Raw genomic sequence first — 24571 nt, forward strand, 5'->3', positions numbered from 1 at the left:
GGGAGCTGTTAGTTAGAGGCCGCGGTTGCTTTTTCTAGGCAGCTCTCTCCTCTGCCTACGAAGGTGATTCTGACTTACCCTTCCTTTCCAGAATGCCAGCAACAGTGTCTGGCTTCTTCATGTTTTCCCTGGGCCCTTGCCTTACCAGGTGCGGTACCACCCACCAACCTTCCCGGCCAGGATGGGGTAGAGCCGCACGGCAGCGCGCGGCCGCCAGGGGACGCCAGAGGCCTCGGCTCGCGCTCCCCCCGCCCGGCTGCTCCGCCGCGCCCGAGCCGGGGAGCGAGCGCAGCCAGAGCGCTGCGGGCTCACAAAGCGGCCGGACGCGCGGCGGGCGTGCAGGGCAGCGAGCCGGCCACCAGCCTCCTCCGCGACCGCCCCACACGAGCTCGAGCACTCGGACGCGGGGACCCGGGCCGCTCCCCACCCACCCACCCCAAGGTACAGCGCCCCCGCGTGACCCCTGCGCCCCAACTTGGCGTAGTTGGGACCTGGCCGCGGTGCCCCCGGAGCGGGCAGGGTCAGGGCCTGGGGCCGGGGCCGGGGCCGCGCGCGGGGCAGCGAAGAGAGACGCGTCCTGGGCTACGCGCCGAGACCCCCCTCCCCACCACCGGCACCAGCTGTGGGGTACCCTTCAGCCCCAGTCGCCAGCGCCTGGGCTGCAGCTCGGAGCCCGGTCCCCTCAAGCCCCGAAGCGCCGGGTCCGTCCGGTGGAGCGCGGCTCCCGGCTGTCCGGGAGGGGTCCCGGAGCCCGCGGTCGGAGACGGGCCGTGTCGGGGGGCACCCGGGCCGCTGGGCGGAGGGGTCCCGTGTAGTTCGACAGCCGCCGTCGGCGTGTGACGCAGCCTGGTCGGCGAGAACGGGGTCCCCCGACTCTCGGCGCCCCGGGGGCGTTGGGGTGCGAGGACGGCCCCGCCCGCCGTCGCCCGGCGCGGGAGCCGAGCCCGGGGCCGGGGGTGGCTCCGGGCCTGCCGCCCTCCGCGCCCGGCTCACAGCCCCTGCCCTGTCCCGCAGATGCCCGCGGTCGCCGTGCTGGCGGCTGCAGCCGCGTGGTGTTTCCTGCAAGTGGAAAGCCGGCACCTGGACGCGCTCGCCCGAGGCGCGGGCCCCAACCACGGCAATTTCCTAGACAACGACCAGTGGCTGAGCACCGTGTCCCAGTACGACCGGGACAAGTACTGGAACCGCTTCCGAGACGTGAGTCCGGCGCGGCGCGGCGGGGCGAGGGAGCCCGGGGAGGGGGCAGGGGCAGGCCTCGCACCCGGGCCCTGGGCCCTGCGTCCTGCTGGCGAGCAACTTTCGGAACTTGCCAGGCTCGCGGCTCCGGCCTGTTAGCTGCGGCCCAGGTGTGCGTATTTGCAGCCCGAGGGCGGGGCTGGGGCCGCGAGGAAGGCGGCTGCGCTAACACCAGCAGCGGCCCCGGGGGCGCGTCCTGGGGTGAGGGTTGGCTTTGTCCGGCGTCCCGGAGACCCTCTCTGGGGGTAGCGTAGGGCCCGCGGGGTGAGGGTGAGGTAGGTGTCGCTGGTGTGAGAGAAGGTGGGCTGGTGTCGTAGCCCTGGGCCTGATAGATACTGGGGGAAGGGGATGTCAGGATGGAGAGCAAAGTTACTGTTTTGCTCCTTGGGGGGTCTTGGAGGGAACGGAAGGTGGGGTAGACTGCCCGGGACCTGGGCGGGGACAGAGTCGTTCCTGGGCTCCCGGAGGCGCTGGGACTGCCAGTGTCTGTCCCAGGGCCGGCCCCGCTCTGCCCGTGGCCCCAGGGAGAAGGCAGCACGAGGTACCCGGTGCCGTGGGTCCAGCAGATGGCGTCGCCTCTGTGTAGTGGAAGCCGCCACCGGGCGCTTCCCCGGCCGCCAGAGCCGTGCCCTTCTCCCGCACTTGCAGCTACCGTAGTTTATGGTCTCATCGTTAGGAATTCCTGTCTGTGCGCCTGTCCAGAACGAAGTAGAGAAAGGCTTCCGTGTTCCGAAGCCCTGCTTATTTACTTGTTTAAAGAACAATGTTAGGTATGAAACCAGTGTTTATAATTACATGTTAAAGAGAACACATTGAGCCATAGACCAAGCCCGGTGTTTGGAGTTGGGGTGTGTGTGTGTGTGTGTTCACCCACTGGATTCATCTTAGCCCCGTTCTCTGGATGCTCACCCTAAGGAGAGAGGGGCTGAAGGAATCCGGGTGTTTTTGTGGAGCGCCTGCTGGGGCCCTTTGCCTGAAGTGTGTTTCTGTCACCCCTGGCCTGTCTCTGACCCCCCTTTCCTCATGTTCTGCTCCCGTCTTAGGAACGCAGTCTTGTCTGTCTGCACCTGACGCTTACAACGTTGCCCAGACCCAGGTGCCGGCGTTCGTGCACCTGACTGGGAGAGAAAGAAGTTGCTTTTCTTTATTCACAGATTTTAGGTAGAATTAAGGCCCAGGGCAGACATTGAACTCTCCCGGAGATGCCAGGCCTGTCCTGGTGCAGGGCCGCCCATGTAGGTGGCAGCTCAGCCCGGCTGAGGACGCTTGAACTCGTCGGCACTGTTCGCAGTGCTTTTCTGTGCGTATTTGAGGTTTCCTGTTCTCTGTGCATTGTAAACTAGTTGCTATCTCTAATTCCTGTTGAGCTTTCCATGTTAAAACATCAGGCTTCTCTTTGCTCATTTGTCTTCTGGGTGGTGGTGATGTATTTTAAGCATTGGGTCACTGCTTTTGGAACCTTGACTGGGTGGTTGCTGGTTGGTTACGAGGCTCCACCCTGGGGCCCCTGACTGTGCTCCTTGGGGTTCAGTGCTGGGAGTCCGTCCTAGCAGAAGCAGACTTGTGAGGTAGTTCTTGGGGGGTTAGTTTAGGAAGTACTTCCTTACTATGGTTAAAAACTGTCCAGGCTTCACACTAAGAGAAATGCATTTATGCTCCAATGTGCTACTGATGTTGGTTTGTTTTGCAAGCATTTTTATATGTTAAAAAATAATCTTAGCAACATTTATATATTCTTAAAAGGCTCAATTATTATTTGGGAGGCAGAGTTGGTAGAGCTTCCTTCCGTCTGCTGGTTCACTCCTCCATTGTGTAGAACAGCCAGGGCTGCACTATGTTGGATTGAGGAACCAGGAACTTGGTGTGTGTGGGTCTCCCACACGGGTGGCAGGAACTCAAGTACATGAGCTGCTACCTGCTGCCTCCCAGCTGCGTTGGCAAGAAGGTGAATCAGAAACAGGGGAACAGGATGGATTTCAGATGCTCCAGTGTGGGCAGCAGGTGTCCCCAAGTGGCAGCTTCAGCTGCTGAGCCGCTGTGCCCACCTGAGGAACATGCAGTTAACAAATTTTTGAATCCAGTATGCCACTGAAACCATCTGAAAATTTTTCAGAATCTGAAATGTCTTCAGTTAACCATTTTCTGTACTTTCTAGAGCCTTCTAATACCAACAGCAGCTTGAACAAAATTGCACGTCTTCAACCTCTTTCAAGTTTTGTGCAACCCAGACCAGGTTCTGCTTTTGAGCAAGCCTAGTGTCTTGAGGTGGGTGGTGCCTTTTCTTGGGGTAACCATAGCAGCACGGCTCCCCTGGGACCAGGCAGTCAACACAGGCTTTTCATGGGGAACAATGCAGTGGAGAGTGGATAAAGCCCAGCACGGTTGCAGGTGCTCAGCCAGCCTGATGTTTTTCACGTGCCTGGGGTTGCCAATGCTCTGTGGCTTCTTTGTTTCAATTGTGTTGTTGAAGCTGCTGGTTGTGGATAACTTGAAAGGCTGAGTCCTGAGATTACCATGAGTTATGGTGTTTGTCAATTTTTGAAATTCACCGTAAAAGAAAAAAACACTTTTTCCCTGCCTACTCCCTTTGTTGCATTTGGAGGAGAGTTATTGAGATAGAAATGATGTTTGGACTTGGAAAATTGATAAAAATGTATTTTTTTTAAATAGAATTGTTGGTTGTGATTGGGTTAGTTGGAAGTGGAGCTGTTGGGAGGGATAGTCCGGGTCCTCTGCTCACTGTGCTGTGTCCCGGGTCTTTGAGTCCTGATTCCTCACATTCCCACCTCCTTCCCCTTCAGAGCTGCTTCCTGGCTTGTAGTTTGGAGTTGTGGACCCAGGAGAAATAACCGTAGCATTCAAGTGTGTGTGTGTGTGTGTGTGTGTGTGTGTGTGTGTTTAGAGAGACTTCAATTTTTTTTTTAAGATTTATTTATTTTTATTGGAAAGTTGATTTACAGAGAGAAGGTGAAATAGAAAGATCTTCCATCCACTGGTTCACTCCCCAAGTGGCCACAACAACCAGAACTGAGTGGATCTGAAGCCAGGAGCTCTTCCGGGTCTCCCACGTGGGTGCAGGGTCCCAAAGCTTTAGGTCATCCTTGACTGCTTTTCCAGGCCACAGGCAAAGAGCTGGATGGGAAGTGGAGCAGCCAGGACATGAACCGGTGCCTGTATGGGATTCCGGTGCATGCAAGGCGAGGACTTTAGCCACTAGGCCACCATGCCGTATTTGTGCTGCTGTTACTCTGGTCATTATTCTTTTATAAGCACTGGTAATTGAGATGTTTTGGCCAGATGGAAGCCCAGACTTTCTGCACAAATGAAATATTAAAAAGGAGATGATGAAGAAGGCAGATGTTTGTGCGATAATTTTTCGTCTCAGCTGTCAGGAATCTTAACTCCTCCAGGCTGGAGGTTGAAGGGTCAAGATGAGGTGACTCTGCTGACGTTTGTGAATCTGACGTGGCATGGGCTTTGTGTAAGTGGTGAGGAAATGTTCTGTGCTCGTTCTTAGCTTCATCAGGGCGTTCATGCCTCCCCACCCAGGATGGGGAGCTCCAAGGGAGAGTGCACCATCTCTTCTCTGTAGCTTCTTGTCTGCTGGGTGCAAGCCTTTAACTTCAAGACTTACACCTGACTTTCTTTCTTTTTTTTTGGTAAGATTCATTTATTTTTATTGCAAAGTCAGATATACAGAGAGGAGGAGAGACAGAGGAAGATCTTCCGTGCGATGATTCCAAGCGGCCGCAGTGTCCGGAGCTGAGCCGACCTGAAGCCGGGAGCCAGGAGCCTTTTCTGAGTCTCCCCTGACTCTTTAGATGTATCCCCCTCACATTGGCTGGGTGCACTTGAAAGATGAAGGCATTGCACAAAGGGATAGCCACCAACACTTACAAGGTATTTAGCGCTAGGCATTGTTTAAGGTGTTTTCAGGGCATATTTCTCGTTGAATATCACTAACTGTCCTAGGGTACCTTTACAGTCTCCTGTTGACTGGCTGGTAGAGTCTGTCATTCCGTTAAGGAGCTGGGTCGCAGAGGGGCCTGGGCTGGAATCAGGCCCCTCTGAGTCACGATTCCCCATGCACACAGCAGCCAGGCAAAAGTCCGGTGGCTTTGGGAATCAGCCTGTATTAATCCTACACTGCACGTCTTCCTTGGTTTACATCAGAGGGCAATTAATGAGCAGCCTGACACTGAGGGACGGGCGGCAAGGTGGACTCGGTTTAGTGCAGGGGTCAGGTCAGGGCTTCCTTCTCCTAATCATGAGCCTCTGATTTGAAGAACACAATATTGTTGCTTGCAGTACACATGACATTTTCTTTCTTTGGCACACATGAAAACTCGGCCTGACATTTAACTCCAGGATAATTACCTGTAGCAGGCCCAAAGAATCACAAGTGTTGCCTTGGCTGGCATTTCTCTTAGAGCGCATAGGGCCCCGGGTTTGTAATTCTAAAGAGAATGACACGTGTTCCTCCTGTGTGCTCTGTGGGATTGCGCGGCCTCTGTCTCAGAACTGGGGTGGCTCAAAGCCATCTGATGTGCTCACTGCATCTGAGCGCCTCAGCCGTAATGAATCTGACGGACCAGTGGGGCTTACTGATGGAGCTGTCGCTGGCTTAGTTGGCCCGGACTGGTGACAAGAGAGGGGGTGTGGCTTATGGATCAGTCATTAATCTGTCACCACAGAAACTTGATGTGTAATTGAGAGTAGCAGAAAATCATTTTGATTAAACAGGTTCGAGGAGACATAAATGAGTTTGTGATCTTCACTCTTTAATGAACCCACTATCTTAAATCCTTCGTGCCAGAATACCATTGGTAGGTATAATTACTTTGCAGGAACCATGATAAGGGGCAGTGTGAAAGCTGACAAGCCTGAGAACATTCTGGGCCTCTCACGCTCACCTTCGGTTTGTCCTGGTCAGAGAAAACCACCTGTGAGTCCTGGTGAGAGTGGCAGAGCCTGCTGCCCAGGTGGTCTTCCCTGGCTGTTGCCTGCCCAGCTGGACTTCAGCTGGACCTCATTGCCCAGGGCATCTGTCCTTTCGTTTATTTCCATGGAGTGATTTTTCAAATCAACACGTAGGGCTGACCTTAGGATGCAGCCGGTGAAACCACCGCTTGTGATGCCGGCGTCCCATATCGCAGCTCCAGTTGGAGTCCTGTGGCTTTTGGTTCAGCTCCCCATCAAGGCCTGGGGAGTCAGCAGAAGATGGCTCAAGTACCTGGGTGCCTGGATGGAGTTCCAGGCTGCATCTTTGAGCTTGCACAGACAGCCCTGGTCGTTGTGACCATCTGGAGAGTGACAGAGGTAGGTTGCCTGTCTGTCTCTACCTGCTCCCCTCTCTCTGTAACTATATCTTCCAAATAAATAAACCTTACAGAAAAACCAAGTAGTAGCTCCAGATGGGTAATTGGGCCCATAATACAGCCCTAGAGAAATAGGACGTAATCACCAGCTCAATGAGTTTGTCTCACTTGGGACAAAGAAATGAGATATTTTATAATAATTTCATATTCACTTCCTGAATATTACACATGTCAAAGCAAACACACTTCTAAACTTGGTCACATTCAGGATGACTCATTTAACTCTGTGCTGAGATGAGCAATTCCTCAGATTCAAACTCTCACCTGGTTTTATATCTCCAGGTGAGATAATTATGCACCAAAGAAATTCTTTTTAAGAGGCTAAACATTTTACACAAGGTTTTTTTTGTTCCATATTTGACACAATGTGAGATGTGCCATTTTATTAACAGAGTGGATGACAGAAAGAAACGACACAGAGCTTTTATCCACTGATTCACACACATCTTAAAGGCCCACAGCAGGTTGGGTTGGACCAGGTAGAAGCTGGGAGCCAAATACTCAACCCAAGCCCCCATATGGGTGGCAGGAACATAACAATTGAGCCGTCACTGCCATTTCCCTGGCTTTGTGTTGGAAGCTTGGATCCAGAGTCAGAGCTAGGGACCAAATCTAGTTCTGGGATGTGGGTCATGGATAGCGTAGCTAACAAATCAAGTGCCCAATCCAAGGTGTGCTCTTCTATTCACCACTAAGAAGGAAGAGAAGAGGCTGGTGCAATGGCTCAGTAGGCCAATCTGCCACCTGCAAGCCCTGGCACCCCCTATGGGCACCAGTTTGTTTCCTGGCTACTCCACTTCGCATCCAGCTCCCTGCTTGTGGCCTGGCAAGCAGCCCACTGCCTTGGGATCTTGCACCCACATGAGAGACCTGGAAGAAACGCCTGGCTTCAGATGAGTTCAGTTCCAGTGGTTGTAAAATCTTTCTGTCCTGCCAATAAAAAATGTAAATAAATACATATATTGTTTAAAAAAGAATCCCTGGGTTGAAGTGCTTAATAAACTCCTTCATGAAGCTAGGATTCTGGAGGGCTACCCCCTCAGTGTGAAGATAAACAGGAAACAAGTCCTCCGTGAAGGAAAGAGTGCTGCAGGCCAGCCTGCCAGTGTCCCCTTTGGCATTGGTGGGGAGAGGGAATACGTGCTGAGCCGTGGAGGGCACTGCTGGTCTCACAGGTCTCACCACAGCTGCGTCCCTCTTCCCATCACGTTATATACAACCTTAAATTTTCAGCGTTTGTTAGGAGGGAATACTATTCTGGTGAGATTCCTTATTTGCTGCATGAGAATAATACTATTGGGAAGAACCCCAGGTGGTAATTAGCTGAAATTCAGTCCAGTTTGCTTAGAAGAGCATGCATATTCTCCATGCATCTAAACCTTCTGAGATGTGACTTCAATTAAGGCTGAATCTGAAGACTCAAGCTAGATCCTGGGACTTGGCATCTGGTTGCATCTGTCCCTTTCTCATTCGGGCTGTATGTTCCTCTCTTGGTTTGGTTCTTAGGCTAGGCATATTTCCGTATGGTGATTAGTATCGTCATAGTTTTTGGTCTGGACAATGCCAATGAAAGTCCCTGAATTGGGGAGGAAATTTGGTTCAGTGGTTTAGATGCAGCTTGGGACATCAGTGTTGGGGTACTTGGGTTCGAGTCCTGACTCTGCTTCTGATTCAAGCTTTGTGCTAACGCGTGCTGTGGGAGATAGCAGATGATGGCTTATGTAGTTGGGTTCCTGCTGCCCACATGGGAAATCTGGAGGGAGTTCCTGGAAACCTTGGTTTCAGTTGGCCAAGCCCCAGCTGTTGAAGTCATTTTGGGGATTGAACCAATGAATGGAAGAGATGGCTGTCTGTGTCAAAAAAGAAAAGTCACAGAAATGAGGTTCTATATTCATTCCGGAATCAGTCACTTTGGCCAAGCTGATAGAATATGCTGATTGTCTAGGCTTAGGCCTGTAGTATGTGCCCAGGATTGACCTGGGAATGACTTGGTGGTGGGAGGTATGAGGGGTCTCATGGCTTAGAGATGGTTGATTAGTAGCTCCTTGGTAGGAAGTGATTGCCTGGTGAGCAAGTGCCAACAGATGTCCATAGCCTCACAGGGTTGGCATGACGAGTAAATTGCTTAATGTGTAGCTTAGAGTATCTATCTGGCTTGATGTTCAGTAATGAGAGGATAGTTTCAGTAATATTAAGTCTTACAGCACTTTCAGGCATTACTCCTTTATTTATCGTTGGGTGTATTTCTATTTCAGCTTCTTTGGTAGTTGGGTGTTTCCTGAAGTAACAGTTTATGTCTTAGCTTGCCTTGCACACAGCAGGACCTTGCTCAATAGCACTTTGTTGATTTGAACTGCACTCCAAGCACGCCTCGTGGATGTCCGCTGGGAAGGGGAAGCTTTTAGGAGTGTAATAGGCACTTGGGCTTTGATAGTCTTTGGCAGGTGTCACACATTGCCAAAAGGATCTTAAAATCTAATCCCATCTTTTAGAATGTCACAACTGTGTAATTCTTTGTAGGACTCATTGCTATATTGCCAGCTTTTAATTCTGAGAGCTGCTCGGTGAATGAGTGAACCATCCCGGTTTAGCTTATCCTAGGCCTCAGATCTGTCTGGGGGCTGGAGGAAAGACTCATTGCAGAGTGCTGACCCCGTGAGTCAGACCATCTTTGGATAAGTGTATGTCATTCAACTGCTAACTGGCACTGGGGATGGATGAGACAGATGGGGGACCTGACAAATACAGCTCCCTCATGATTCAGGCTCGTGCTCACGAGAAGTTCTCTGAGCCTGGATCAGGTCATGCCTACGTACTTCCTCTTAACCTTTAGTTCAGAGTCTGGACTTGGCAAGTTTTCAGTTTGGATTCTTTGCCTATAGCATTAGGTTCCTCACCTGTAAGACTGGAGCTGGAGTGTTTGCTTGGTGGGATTTTAGGAGAGCACTGGGTAAGCCTGTTGCACCCAGCAGGTGCTGCTGGCTTGTGGGTGACAGGCGTGACTGTCCTCTGGCTGTTTCCCTGAGGCCCTCTCCTCTTTCACCTGGGACCTGAGTGTTTGTGGGCATGTGGCTGTGATGCTCTTGGTTTTCCATCTCAGCAACATATTGAGGACATTTGTTCCCTGGTTCTTGAGCCTGTCGTCCCTCCTTGGCTTGCCAGGCTGGACAGATGGGTGGGTTCCGTGTGGCCCTTTCTGTTGTCCTCCATTTGCAGCTCCTGCCAGAGAAGACCTTCCCAGCACCTTTCATGTAGTTGCTGGACTTTGCCCTGTAACCAGCACCTTTCATGGTGAAGGTACCGGCAGGAGGTTTGGTCCAGCTGCCTGAGGGTCCTCCTCAGGAGGGCTCTCTGTTAGGTTGAAGAAGCCCTGTTCTTTCATGTTGAGCCCTGAGCCAGTTATCTCTCTCCCTCTTAAGAAGTAAAATCTTTGTCTTATCCTGCAGTGTGGTTCTGGGATGGCTTGGTGGGTAGTAAGGAGAAGGTACCCCTGTTGAGGCCCATAGCCCAGCCAGCACCTGCATTCCCCTGGCTTTCCAGCACCCCTAGGGCATCCAGTGCTGCCACTTTCATGTTGGTTCTTCGGGATATTGGTGTCACATTTTTAAGGAAGCTCCCAGAGGATGTAACAGATACTTCTCTGTGGTATCCAGGCATGCCCCAAGCTCCCAGTTGGGTTTTTAGAACCAACCAGAAAATACTTGTAGGATTGGCTACACCTTAATTACTTGCCTCCAAAGGTCCAGATTGCCTCTTGGGGTCCAGATTGTTAGTGCTTGTTTGAAGGGTTGTAGCTGTGTGCAGTCAAAACAGGTAGGCTGGGGTCTGGGAAAACCCAAATAGTAACTTGTGGTTCATGCCAGATAGGGTGGTTTGGTGGCTCCAAAATGTTCTCCAAATGCCAGCTGTACACCTAGCCTTTGCTGGGTTGGAGTGAGGAATACATACCTGGGTGGAAAAGAAGAATTGTCGAAAGATAGCCGTATGGACACAGCTGAAGACAGTGCAGTGAAGTAGAGGCACAGAGGCTGTGAAAGTGTTCGGGGGTAGTGGGAGGAGCTGACTCCTGTGTCTGGCCAGGGGTGGCTCCCTGGGTGGCCCCTGAGCCCAGCCCTCCCAAAACACTGAAGCCGCAGGGGAAGGAGCAGAGCCAGAGTGGGAAAGCCCCGGATGTATTTGCATCTGCCCTGTTGGTGCTTGCATTCCTTCTGTAACCAGCTCTCCCTTGGCATACTTAGCACACTTTTCCTGTTTTCAGCCTAGCAACTATTCCGGGGACAGGGATGTGAGCCAGCTGTGGACAGAGAGGATCACAGATGGCCCTGGTCCTCGGAAGGGTGGCTTCTTCCTCTGCCGTTTCTTTGTACCTTTCTCTTGCCGTCAGTTTTGTGGAAATATCACTCTCTCTGCCCACTGGCACGCAAACTCATCCAAACCATTTCTACTCCTGCGCCTCTGGAGCCACTGAATCAGCGTCCCTCCGTCTGTCTGTCTGACTCTGGTGCAGTGTCCTGAGCTGTCAGGTTCCAACACTCTGCTCTGTGCAGAAATAAGGGCACCATGGGGTGTCTCCTCAGTAGTCATGTGTGAGATTTTGTTCTTAAGCGAAACTGATGCTCAGAGCTGTCCATTGTCTGCTTCTCCCTTGCCCCGCCTCCTGCACCTTTGCTCAGAATTCGCATGGGACTTTCAGGCTAAAGATGAATGACAAAATTCTGACCCTCAGGGTGTGTGGTTCAGGTGGGCAGCAGTAGGTACAAAGCTACTTTAGAATACTACATGGGCATGCTTGGGGCTGTATCCTCCATGTCCCAGGGACAGATGGGAGGACACTGGTTTATTTTTGGGAGGAAGAAACATACTGATGTAGATTACTGGGAATCCTTTCAGAAGTATTACACCAACATCTAAAAAGATTTGATTAGCTTGGTTTTCTTAGGTGCTTAGGAGACTCTGTCCCTCCAGAGACCCTCCTGCTGGATCCTAGCCAATGTACTTTTCTTTGGTACCATGGGGAAGGGAAGAAGGATGCACCACACTCTGTTGAGTTCATGTGCACACGTCTGAGTGATGTGCAGTGTGTCACACAACAGAGGGCACTGCCAGCACCGCTGTGCGATCTGTTGATAATGCTTGAGCTTGGAGCAGGGAAGGAGCACGTCACTGCCGGTGTCGCCCAGGTAACCTTGACACAGATGAAACATGGAAAAAGCAGAGGCATAGAGAGCAGAGACCACTGCATTCTGTTACGGCTGTGTACTTCCTTTCCTCCTGGGCAGACGAAGTCACTCTCACTCCATTCCAGAGAGGCCAGGCCAAGCTGCAGCTGACCAGCCATGGCCACGATGAGAGGAGGAGATACCCAGAGGATGAGAGATGCTGCTGTGTCTCAGGCTTACGACCCTCAGGCGGCGCCAGTAGGCCTTGTTTGAAGTACAGATTCTAGCCTCCTGGTCCAGAGCACCTGTCTTCTGCAGGTCAGGGTGGCATGCAGGAACCTACCTGATGCTGATGAATCAGGGCAGGTGCTTTCTGATGCAGACAGCTTCTGGGTTGTGTTTTTAGAAAGTCCTAGAGAATGATCATATATCCCAGTTAGCCAGCACCATGAACTCCAGTGAGCAATGCCAATTTCAGACAACTTGAGCCTTTTCTTTATTTATTTTTATTTATTATTTTAAATTCATTAATTACATTGTATTATGTGACACAGTTTCATAGGTTCTTGAATTCTCCCCAACCCTCCCCAAACCCTCCCACCATGGTGGATTCCTCCACCTTGTTGCATAACCACAGTTCAAGTTCAGTTTATTCCCCCATTGCAAGCATATACCAAACATAGAGTCCAGCATCTGATCCTTTTATTTGTAAGACTGGAGGTAGATGTTGGTGAGTGCAGCATTGATGCCTTCTGCCAGCGGGCCATGTTGACACTCAGTCACAAGGTCTTGTTTTCCAGGGTGTGTCTAAGCTATAGCCACTGTGTCCATGTGTTCCTAGAGAGGAATAGCAGTTGACCCTGATGGGCTTGTAGGGCATCAGGACACATGGGCACGATGAAATCACCGTGGAACTTGCTACACGAGACAGAGTCCCATGTGCTCACCTCAGCAAATCTTCCTCTCTCTGGAGGGCCTGATTCCAGCTAGCACCGGTCTGACTTTTTCTCTTCTCTAACAGAATTGACAATATTTTCTGCTCAGATGAGCTGAAGGAAATTGACTCTGACGCTGGCCTTCATTGATAGTGAAAAGGGTATGGAAGCAAGTGACACTGGGGTTGTGTAATGGGTGAGGGGTGACTGATCTACCAAAGAACGTGCCCTCCTGTGGGAGCTGCGGCCTTGAGCACAAGATGTAGACTGTGGCAGTCAGATGTACAGAGAAGGTTCCAGAGGCACAGGCTCCACGCTGTGGCTGTGAGTCCACCTGCCACTCTTTTCGAGGCATAGAAACAGCCTCACTCTTCGGCTAGATTATTTTGAAAGGGCTAGAGGACATTAAAAATAAAGACCTTTTAAAATTGAGAACGCAGATGAGCATCAATGAGGTGTGTGGCTGTGGCATCTTATTCTGAAATCATTCCATTGCCCACTGAGCCAACTCAGACTCTGCCACTGGACTGAATTCCCTCTAATGTAAATTCATGACACTTAGCATTGGTGAAGCTGTTGTAACATCTGCCGAGCAGCCTTGTATGGTTGCTGGGAGTCCCGCCTTTGTCCTGCTGTGGAAGGGTACCTGGAAGGCTGGGAGTCTTCTGTGCTTGCCTAGTGAGGTGGTTCAGTTGCCACTTCAGAGGGCCTGGCTGATGGATGTCCAGCCTTGCTGGAGACCCTGTGTGAACATTAGTGACTGAAAGGGGAGGGAATGTGATCCACGTGGAGGAAATGACGCCTAAATACTGGTGTTAGAGGAATGATTGGCTTGTTTATGTGCCAGGATTACTGGTCTTAGCATTCCTCTTTCTGGAAAGAATTACACATTTTTTTCTGTATTTTCTCTAGTTCCTGGTCCTTTGAGAAACCAAATCTGGGTACAGGGACTGGGTGAATTTCGTTGCTTATTTTGTCTTTTAAGATTTATTTTTTATTTGAAAGGCAGAGTTGACAAGAGAGAAGGAGAGACAGAGAAGTTCTTTCATCCTCTGGTTAACTCCCCTAATGGCTGCCAAGGGCAGAGCTGATATGATCCACAGCTGGGAGCTTGGAGTTCCTCCTCGTCTCCCATGTTGGTATGGGGGCCCAAAGCTTTGAGCCATCCTGCATTGCCTTTCCATGCCATTAGCAGAGAGCTACATCATCAGTGGAGCGGGCTGGACTCAAACTGGCACCCATAGGAATGCCAACATTGCAGGTGGAAGATCAGCTTGTTGCACCACTGCCCCAGCTGCTGTCCATGCCAGGCTATGTGGCACAGTATTAAACTTGGCAGGGACAGAATTAACCTGACCACTGTCCTCTGGACAGACCACAGCTTCCAGAATGAAGAAACAGGATGTGTTCATGGCCATGAAACCTTGCTGGAGGTTGTCCTGCAAAGCACAAGGTCTCATGTGCCAGTGACGATGAGTGGCCCTACCTAGCAAGACTCCTGGAGGCCTTGTCCTGCTCAGAACCCTGGGCCTTCCTTGTCTGGGCATGAATTGTTTAGGACTTTGTCTACAGATGTTTGTGGTATTACACAGCTTTCCTGGATTCATACGTCCATGGGTGACCTCTGCTGTTTGCGCTGAGTTTGTAGGGACCCAGTTGCTGTGAACTGGCTGCTGGACTGGACACGTGAGGGGGAGAGGTGAGAGGACACAGAACGCAACATGGGCGTAAATACTGAGGTGTGATGAGGGTGACCTTGCCTGAGGTCTGGGTCAAGGCTGGCAGGGAGCAGACTTGTAAGCAGAGAAAAGATTCTCCATCCTCAGTGTTCCCTTTTGGTCAGGAGTAGATCCCTTGGAGAGGAACCAGCATCGGCCACAGAGCCCAGTCATCACTGGACCACCTAACCTGTCCTCCCCGAGTGAGACACCTCACAGCCGTGCCCAGAGACAGCTGGTTACCCTCCAGCCCTGTGGCCCTGCGGGTTCTGCCTGTCCCCTCCTGGCCTCTCCCAACTAATGATGCTAGGCAATACTTTGACTGGTTTTTGTGTTTTTATAAATAGCCTCATAAGGCTGTACTGTTACAAAATATCTGGTTTCCATTTTTCAGTCATCCATTTGGGATCCATGCGTATGTCATTTGTTCTTTGTCATTGTGGCATTTGTTCAACTCCACAACCTGTTGTGTTGTTAAGGGTTAATTGGGCAGTTGCCAGCTCTGGGTTGTGACAAAATAGCATTTGATCGGACTTGCCTGTGGTGAACTTAGCTTCTCAGGTATGGAATCCACTGGCCACCCAGAGACAAACATTCAGCTTTATGAAATGCAGTTGGTTCTCTCACATGGTTTGTGTGTCCTCTTTCTCTAACTCATGGGAACAGCATTTTTGTTTTACTGATTGAACTTAGGTGTCCTGTTTAAAAAAATGTGTTAAGCATCTCCTCCTTGGCAGGTGCTTCCCTACCCTTAGAGAGTTTACGTTCCACTGTATGTCTATGTGGCAGGAAAGTTAGGGGGTGGGTAGAGGATTTCTCAGGTAGAGACATAATAATGGCTTTGAGGACTGTAGCCAGAAGTAAGCTAGTGAAAAGGGAATAGGCAAGTAGAGGAATGTGTTTATTTTCTAAATGTAGGCTTTCCATAATTGTTTTGGCTTTACATTGTACATTTTGCAATTTAAAGAAATTGATAAGTTTTTTGTTAAGGATTTATTTATTTATTTTTTTAAAATTATTTATTATTTAACTTCATTAATTACATTGTATTATGTGACACAGTTACATAGATACTTGGGTTCTCCCCAGATTTATTTATTTTTATTGGAAAGGAAGATCAGGTTTTTTTAAGAGAAAAAGAGACAGAAAGATCTTCTTTGGTTCACTTCTCAGATGGCTGTGATGGCTGGGGCTATGCCAATGCAAAGTCAGGAGCCCAGAGACTCTTTTGGGTCTCCCACACTGGTACAGAGTCTCAAGGCTTTGGGCCATCCTCTACTGCTTTCCCAAGCCTTAAGTAGGGAGCTGATGGGAAGTGGAACAGCCAGAACACAAACTGGTTTCCGTATGGGATCTCCGCGTGCGTTTGCAAGATGAGGATTTAGCTATTAAGACATTTGGAAGTTGCAAAAAAGAAAAATCACTTCACTCCATTTTGCATTTACCATTAGTACTTTTTTTTGAATAATACGTTTATTTGAAAGATGGAGTTAGAGATATGGGGAGACATAGAGAAAGAGAGAGATCTTCCATATTCTGGTTCATCCCACAATGGCTGCGATGGCCAGTGCTAGAGGAAGCTGAAAGCAGGGGCTTGGAATGCTGTCAGAATCTCCCAGGTGGATGGCAGGGGCCCAAGCACTTGCGGCGTCTTTACTGCTTGCCCAGTTGCATTAGCAAGGAGCTGGATTGGACATGGGGTAGCTGGAGCTCAAACTGGTATTCATATGGGATGTTGGCATCACCACTGTGCTGGCCCCCTATTAACACTTTTTTGGAGGGTAGGGGGAAGGTCTTTATGCTTCCAGTGGACTTGTAAGTGCTCAAGTTTTTTTTTTTTTTTTTTGATTGGCACCATGCTGGGTATGCGATTTGGTTCTCTTTGCATTTACTGAGACAGCATAAATACTTCATTGTGTTGCTGTTCGGCAGTGACATTTTAATGGTGTTATTTGGCCAGTGAGTGTGTATACTACACCTTGCCAAACTGAGGACTCTTGTGACAGGCCGTTGGGTTATTTCTGCCTTTTCCAGGTTCTGAATGATTACATGGTGAACCTTTTTGGGCATATGAATTTTTCTACAAGTAGATTTTTTTAATGCATTATCAGAACCTGAAGTGTTGGCTGTGCCATTGGGTGCATTTTCATTGATATATGTTACCACGTTGTACTGAGTCTGCCCCCAAGAGTTGTTGAATGTGAATTTGGTGAAACTGTTGCAGCGTTGAGTAGGAGTGTTTTGGCTGAAGAAAAAAGGATGTGATGGAAATGTGTCATGGTAATGTGTGCAGGTGTTGAACAGGTACAGGTGCGACCTTGTCTGGTCATTGCAGTCCCACTGTTTCTCTGACCCCCTTGGGTTTTGTAGGAAATGGGTGCAAGAGGCCACAGCTCAGCCCATTTTGGGGAGCAGAGCCCACCACCTTTACCATGTTTTGTTTTGCTTTTCATAGAGAAACTTGAGTTGAATGAAAGACTTGATTTTTTTTTAAGATTTATTCATTTTATTATAGAGTCAGATATACAGAGAGGAGGAGAGACAGAGAGGAAGATCTTCCGTCCGATGATTCACTCCCCAAGTGAGCCGCAACGGGCCGGTACGCGCCGATCCGGAGCCAGGAACCTGGAACCTCTTCCGGGTCTCCCACACGGGTACAGGGTCCCAAAGCATTGGGCCGTCCTCAACTGCTTTCCCAGGCCACAAGCAGGGAGCTGGATGGGAAGTGGAGCTGCCGGGATTAGAACCGGTGCCCATATGGGATCCCGGGGCTTTCAAGGCGAGGACTTTAGCCACTAGGCCACGCCGCCAGGCCCCTTTACCATGTTTTTGCCTGGCCTTGCCAATGCTTTTAGAGCCTGGTCTCCAAAGATTCTCTGAGATGTGAATCCTGGCCTCGCTGGGAGCTAGGAGCAGGTGCTGCATGCTAGGCTATATGTGGAATTGCTGCTCACAGATGTCTTGCAAGGGTTACAATAGGTAGCTGCTTTGTTGCCCTTGATATGAAGGGGCTGAGAGACGATTCTGAAAATCAAGTCCATTCCCAGCACGGTGGCCAAGCACTGTTTGATGTAGGGAGGGCCTGGCCTGCAGCTCTCTCTTCACTAATGGCCAGGACATCTGCCTGCTCTTCAGGACCCAGCATTCCCATGGTTCTTGCCACAGGCCCTCCCGGGCACTCTGCTCCACGAGTGGATGCAGAGAAGGTTCCTTTCCGCCACTACCATCTCCGCGTCCTGCAGCTCTGGCACTGTTCTCGGGGCACTCTCACAGCCCAGACTTGGCTCGCAGGAGACTCTGGCCTAATCTGGAGGTGCCATTGGTAGCCAATGCTGGAGATGGAGTATGGTGTGGGGTTCCAGGAGTTGGGGCCAGGGCTTCTGCTGACCACACTTATGTCCTGGGGCAGTCTCCTCCTGGCCCCCTAACTGTTGCCAGGAAGGCCCAGGCGCCAGAGCACTGCCTTTGAGATGTGAGATACATGCCAGGCAAGTAGAATTGAGGCTGGGGGCTTTGACCAGTCATTTCTCCCTTGTTCACTTAGGAAATAAGAAGCCAGGTGCTTTCCTAGGCTCTGGACACCTGGAGCAGCTTCCTGCACTTTCACGGGACAGAAGTATTCTTCCTTGAGAAACAGAACTCTTCCAGAGCAGAGACAGGAGGACTAATTGAATAAATATGTTATTTTTCATCTTCTGGAGAGAGTGGATAGATGATTTTAGACAATCCAGTACAATAAAGACCATATGGTTTTTATTATTTTTGCCAAGATAAACGACCATTGGGAGTTGCTGTGTGAGATGTTGTGTATTTACCTATACGTCTGTGCCAAGTGGCTGCGCGGCAGCAGGCATCAGAGGGCCTGTTTGGTTTTGTCTGAGGAGCGGGAAATGGAACGTAAGATGTCTCTGCTGTCCCTGTAAGTGAGTCTTCTCCAGATGGCGGGGCGAAGTCCTCTACCTCCATTCTTGTCTTGCCACGTGTCTCAGGGAGTGCCTGTCAATGCTGACAGGATGGGCTCTGTTCATTCACTACTTTCTCATGTGCCGCACAGCCCACCTTAATGACCTGCAGTGACAGCCCATTCCACGTGACTCCGTGTGGTGGGGGGCTGTGCTCCCCATGCAAGGTTCCTTGTGGGGCTGCGGGTGCCCGCTTGCCAGGACCGTGGCTCACACACACATACTCGCATCTCCGAGGCTCTTGAGATGCTTGGCATGTGTCTGAGGGTGTTGTTTGGAGGCCTGTGGTCGTGCTCTGTGTCTTTGTGACACTGTCCTTGGGGACAGGAGAGGAAATCAGCCTAACAAAGGGATTGCCACCAGCCTCCCAGAGGACATCCCATCCTGTGTGCTTCAGGTGCAGTCTGTGAGTCTGAATTGGTCCACATCAGAGTGAAGATAGTGATGTGTCTATTTGGATACTCCTATGGCTTCTATTCATAGAGGTGTCTCCATCAAGAGTGCCAGTGTGTCCTTTGTGGCCCCCTCCATGGCTGGTGGAAAGAGTTCCCTGTGACCCGTTCACCCCCTTTATTCTCCATCTGAAACAGCCTGTAACTGTCCCTGACTTCCTGCCTGGCTGAGTTGGGCTTGGGCAGTGTTGTGGAGCAAAGTCTGTCTTCATGGTCTAGTCTTGAATGACCCTTTGTTGTGTTGACCATTGACTTTCAGCCAGTGGAACTCCCATGTGACGCTGAGGCAAAAACCTCCCTGTTGGCCTTTAAACCTTGGGCTGACTCCTTGAGCCCTTTGACCTCCATGGAGGGCCACAGCCCGTGGAGGAGAAGACTGCCCAAGGGTGCTGCTCCCCTGCCCAGTACTCCCCTGCCCGCTGCTCAGTGCCCAGGCAGTCCTGCAGGCACTTGCTGCTTGCTCCCTGTTATCTAAGGTGGGATTCCTCAGACTCCCAGACTGATCTTCTTGGGCAACTTCAAAATAGGTTTCTTGGGTCCTCACTTTAAATCTATTTTTAAATTTTAATTTTTATTGCAAAGTCACATTTACAGAGAGAAGGAGAGACAGATCTTCCTTTCGCTGGTTCACTCCCCAAATGGCCTCAACGGCCAAGGCTGAGCTAATCAGAAACCAGGTGCTTCTTCTGGGTCTCCTGAGTTGGTGCAGGGCCCCAGGACCTTGGGCTGCCCTTGACTGCTGTCACAGGTCGCAAACAGGGAGCTGGAAGAGAACTGGAGCAGCTGGGAGTACGAACTGGTGCCAATATGGGATCCTGGTGCATGCAAGGTGAGGATTTTAGTCACTGGGCTGCCACACTGGGGCCCTTCACCTTAAATCTTATTGCCCACTCTCTTCCCTGCCATAGGTTTAGTTTTGATGTGCAGTGTTTTCCTAGCACAAGGAACTTGAGCGCTGAGCCTCTGTGGAAGTGACTGGTGATGATGGCTGGGTGAGATGTTTGGACTGTGTTAGGTGGACAAGGTGAGCAGGGAAGAGCCACTTCCTGCTTGCCATTTTTGGTCATGTGACTTCTAGAGGGTGGGAGAGACTTGAGGGTCTTCATTCCTGGATGTCTGTGGGCACAGGATGGTGTCCAGCATAGAGTGCAGAAGTCACAAGGAGATGTTGGTCCTGAGGAGCCCTGGCTTTGCTTGGACACATAGGTGCTGAAACCCAGCATGATGTCAGTTGGTCAAGGGCTGCACAGGCTGTTGTGGGGGTTCCTGGGAGGGTCAGGACCCTGGCCACAAGAAGGCACCTGCTGTGTGTTGTAGGAGGCCTTTTCATAATGATCAGTGGAAGAGTGCAGGCAGATGTTGGGGCATTGGAGAACACCGTGCCACCTTATCACCCCTTGGTGCCATAATGGCTCTGTGCTGGGTCCCCTTCCAAGAGTCTAGCGAGGGTTCCAAAGAGTATTGGAGAGACCCCTGTCCTGACCACGGCCACGGTTCTTGGGAGCTCTAAGTTCTTGTCTGTCTCACTCTCAGAACCTCTGGGCACGCCTCCAATGCCCTCTTCCTTCTCTTTTCTCAGATTTTCATTCCAGGCCATGACTCAGACTGTCCTGGTTGAAAAGTGCCATGCTGCCCTGGCTCCTCTCTCCATCCTGACATCCAGGCTGGAAAAGACCATTTTGTGTGTGAGTCTGTGTGTAGTAAAAGACTGACAGAGTGACAGACACACAGATATTTTACCCACTGATTCATTACCCAAATGGCCTCAAGGGCTGGGATGGGTCAGGTGAAAGCTAGGAGGCAGGAGTGTCATCCCTGTCTCTGACAAGAGTGGCAGGGGTCAAGTACTGAGTCAGCCCATCATCAGTTCCGGACACAGAGAGGTGGATTGGAAGCAGAGCAGCTGGGACTGGAGGTCATGTTTCATCATGGGATGCTGGCTGGACAGGTGATAGCTTAGCCCTAGGTGCCACCACACTGGCCTCAGCAGACTGGGTCTTTGGAGGACATGGCATGGGTAGTGTGGGGTGGAGAGAAGTTGAGAGCCGTTTCCACATTTGTAGATGTTCTTGCTCTTAGCTTCATGGGATGTGCTTGGCGGCTCATTTCTCAACCTTCTCGGCAGTGGTGTTTGGGTTCTAAACCACTTCTGTTGCATTGGCCAGTGCTCTTGAGGCATGTTTGGCAGTTGAGTTTGATGCAGAGTGGACCAGTCAACTCATTGCCTACAGCATCAAGAGGGAAAATAGCATTCTTTCTGGTGGGTGACTCAGTTTTAGAACAGCTACTTGCCTGATGTAGGACATCTCATGTGATGCGAAATGGCGACACGCCTCCCAGGGAGGACTTGGGACAACTGTATGCATTGCAGAAGGTTGGGAACCACCATGGCCTCTGCTCTCCTGCAGATGCCTTCCAGGTGATTCCTCCTTGGGGCTCGTCACCTGTTCAGCTGTCCTTCAGTTGCTTCCCCTCCACCCCCCAGGTTAGGATGTGCAGTAGTTTCATTCTGAACCTTAATTCTAATCAAATAAAAGAAATCCCACTTAAATAGTACACCTCAGTAGCAGCAGGTCATTGATTGGCAGATGGGAAGTTTTACTATATGTCGTCATGCAAAAATTTTCTGGGCTTGCAACTCCCTGGCATCAGTTAACAGTACTCTTGTTAAGTATAACTTTTTTTTTTTTCCTGTTCAGATTTACTAGGGAGAAAGCTTATGTAATTTTCTAAAACAAACATGTTATCGGATCATTTAGTTTATGTTGCATTTAAAGTAAAGCCAGTAATGATTTTTAGTTTGATGTCTCTGGTCTGCAGGGTTGGGATGCACAGGACATTTCTGTTTGTTTCCGCCCTGCCTCCCACCCGTCAATTCCGTGGTTGGGACTCCAGCCATCATGTTTCTCTGCGTTGTTGGTGAATGACTCCAAATGGCCTCTTGGTTCACACTCTTGGTTCAGCAGTAGTAGCAGCTGATACTGTGAGGACATAATGTGTGCTGAACACTGGTGAGGGAGCCTCATCACCCTTGTACACTGTGACTCTTGGTCCTCCTGGGCGTGCTGGTGCTCATGTTGGGGTGAGGTTGCTTTCCCAGATGCGTGGCCTGTGTTGTGCTAATCCACAGCTCTGCACGTGCTCATTCTGTGTTCCCACGGAATCTCAGGCTCAGAGTAGTGCTCCCACTTGCCCAGATAGAGCAGCCAAGGGGGGCAAAGGAGATTAATGCCTGGGTTTGATTCTACCATTCTACTATTGTGTTCTCAGCCATGCCGTGTTGCTCACTGCAGCAACTGGTTCCAGAACCCGCAGGCCTCTGAGAACTAGGGTTGTTCTGGCATTACTGGATGTAGCCAGCTTTCGTCTTTGCAGAGTCGCGAAGGTATACCAAAAGGTGAGAGCTGCTGCCATCTGCTCCGTACAATCTCCTGAGCTCCGGGTCCTGTCTGGGCAGATGTGTGGAGCTGTGCCAGGGTGCTCACTGGAATGAGGCTAGGTTTGCCCTCAGTCATTGTTTTCTGGGGAGTGAATGGTCCCGCGGAGGCTGATCTGACTGCACTGTGATGTTCAGGAGGGGAGGCTGGGGGATGGCTGACAGGTGTGCTTTGAAGTCCTCCCCTGCAGGCTGCACCCCACCTCCTCCCTCCTCACAAGTCACACTGAGAAATGTTAGGGGAGCTGCAGATACGAGTCAGCTGTCCCCAGGCTCTGGCTGAACTGTAGCCTTGAAGTGATTCCTTCTCCAGAACTTTATGTGTGTACCTTTCCCAGTACTGTTGATAAAATACTGAAAGGAGCTGTGGAAATCATCTTTGCATTTTTTTTTCATGAAATAATAAAACTAAGCAGAAGTACTCCAAGGTAACTAGCTATATATTGCTTTAGGCATTTATACCTCCACAGCAATACAGTTTGAAATGAAATTATGTAACATTTATAAACTTCTCATGTTAAATTTCTACCAGGAGATCTTTCTAGGTCATCGCATGAACTATGACCACACCTTCCTAGTGGTCTTTTGGGTGGCCAATTCAATAATTTGTGTAGGAAAAGCGTTTTTTTGGTGAAACATTTGTACTACATTCAGCTTTTTCTGTTAGAACACTGTTGTGATGAACATTTTAGTGATTCAATCTTTGGTCTACATTATAATTGCTTCCTTAGGAGACGTTTTTAGTGTGGGGATTGCTGAATTGCTGGGAAACAAGATTCAGATGGGTTTTGTTGAACTGTGAGTGCTCTTCCCCTCAGCCTGGGAGACCCTTGTGGGCCAAAATGAGGACAGCCTGGACACCCCTAGGAACCTAAGAGCTTCTCCCAGAGCGTGCCCCAGCTCTTCCACAGACCCAGTCCTACTACTTTCTAGGTCTTTAAATCCCCTCACTTTTTTTGGAGTAGATAATACCTAGATATGTTTCACATATTTTAATTAGAAAAGGAGAAAGGGATGGGAAGAGAGTATGCAGTTACACTTCTGTTTATTATTTAAATCCCCAAATGCCTGCAAATGCAGGAGGACTGAGTCCAAGAGCAGCAGTTCAATCCAGGTCTTCCATATAGCTGACAGGAACCCAATTATTTGACTCTCCTTACTGCCTCCCTGTATGTATTATCTTCAGGAAGCTGGGGTTGAGAAGTAGATATCCAATCCAGAGATTCCCATGTGCGATACAAGCTTGCTAAGGAGTGTATGAACTGCCATGCTAAACACCTACTGTTGCCATACCAGCCCTTACCCAGCCACCTTGCAGTATTTAAGAAGTACAGCAAACACCTTTGCCTGCACGTCTATTTCTTACTCAACCTGTTTCTATGCCCAGCTTCTCTTGGTTACCCACAGCAGGTAACCATTTTTACTCATTTCTCATCAGTTCTCTCAGAAATGACATCTATATATGAAGCAAATAAAAATGTAATTTACCACCCACTCAGTATTTTACATCAATGTAGGATTCTATAGACACTGTTATAGGTCTTGATTTTAAAAAATACAGTATTTTGAACAGATTTTTGACAATACCAGAACATAGAGAATGTTTTTGTTTAAAGATGTAAGGACACTTCAGCTGATTACTTCCTGAGTAGCTCACGTTTTTAAGAAGTTGTTAGATACACAGAAAAAGATGTATAGAAAGGGGGGAGGGAGGGAAAAAGAGGAGAGGTACAGAGGAGAGGGAGAGAGAATGAGCCAGAATACTTCCTTCTGGTTCTGTTTCCAAGTGCCCCTGTGAGAAGGCCTGTGGACTGAGCCAAGCTTAGAGCCAGGAGCTTAATCCAGATCTCCTGTGCAGATGGCAGGAACGCTGTGATTTGAACTGTCACTGCTGCCTGCTGAAGTCTGCATTGGCAGGAAGCTGGAGCAGGGAGCCGGACCTGGGGGTCAAACCCGTGCACTCCAGCACGCAACACAGGTGTCTGAACTGCTGAGCCAAAGGCCCATCAGAGACTTGATGGGATACAAGCAATGTAACGTTAAGATAATAATGCTATCTAGTTTACAGTAAAGTTTTTTTTTTTTCTCCCACTTGCCCAAGTATCAGGTGTAATTTTTCCCTCAGGACCACTGAGCATTGAGTTTGGTTACAGTGTCACCCTGTGTCTGTAGGCAGGAGTGCCTGCACATCTCCATGGCAGGGAAGAGTCTGTAGAGATGTTTCTCAAGTAGTTGAGACCAGTTGTCCCATTGGATGTCACCCAGTGTATGCATATGTTTCTAATGGCGTTTTCT

The 24571-nt window shown here is 50.0% G+C and overlaps 1 protein-coding gene across 1 annotated transcript in view; it reads left to right on the forward strand.

The window, feature by feature from the left end:
* Positions 1–247: 247 nt before the first annotated feature.
* The window catches only part of SPOCK1 (SPARC (osteonectin), cwcv and kazal like domains proteoglycan 1), a 416328-nt gene continuing 392004 nt past the window's right edge, over positions 248–24571 (forward strand). The window contains exons 1-2 of the mRNA XM_004586431.2: positions 248–441; positions 1015–1197. Coding sequence (XP_004586488.1) covers positions 1015–1197 — 183 coding nt within the window. The 5' untranslated portion in view covers positions 248–441. The remainder of the gene's footprint in view (positions 442–1014; positions 1198–24571) is intronic.

This window comes from Ochotona princeps, chromosome 19, assembly GCF_030435755.1.
Source record: "Ochotona princeps isolate mOchPri1 chromosome 19, mOchPri1.hap1, whole genome shotgun sequence".
NCBI classification, from domain to species: Eukaryota; Metazoa; Chordata; class Mammalia; order Lagomorpha; family Ochotonidae; genus Ochotona; species Ochotona princeps.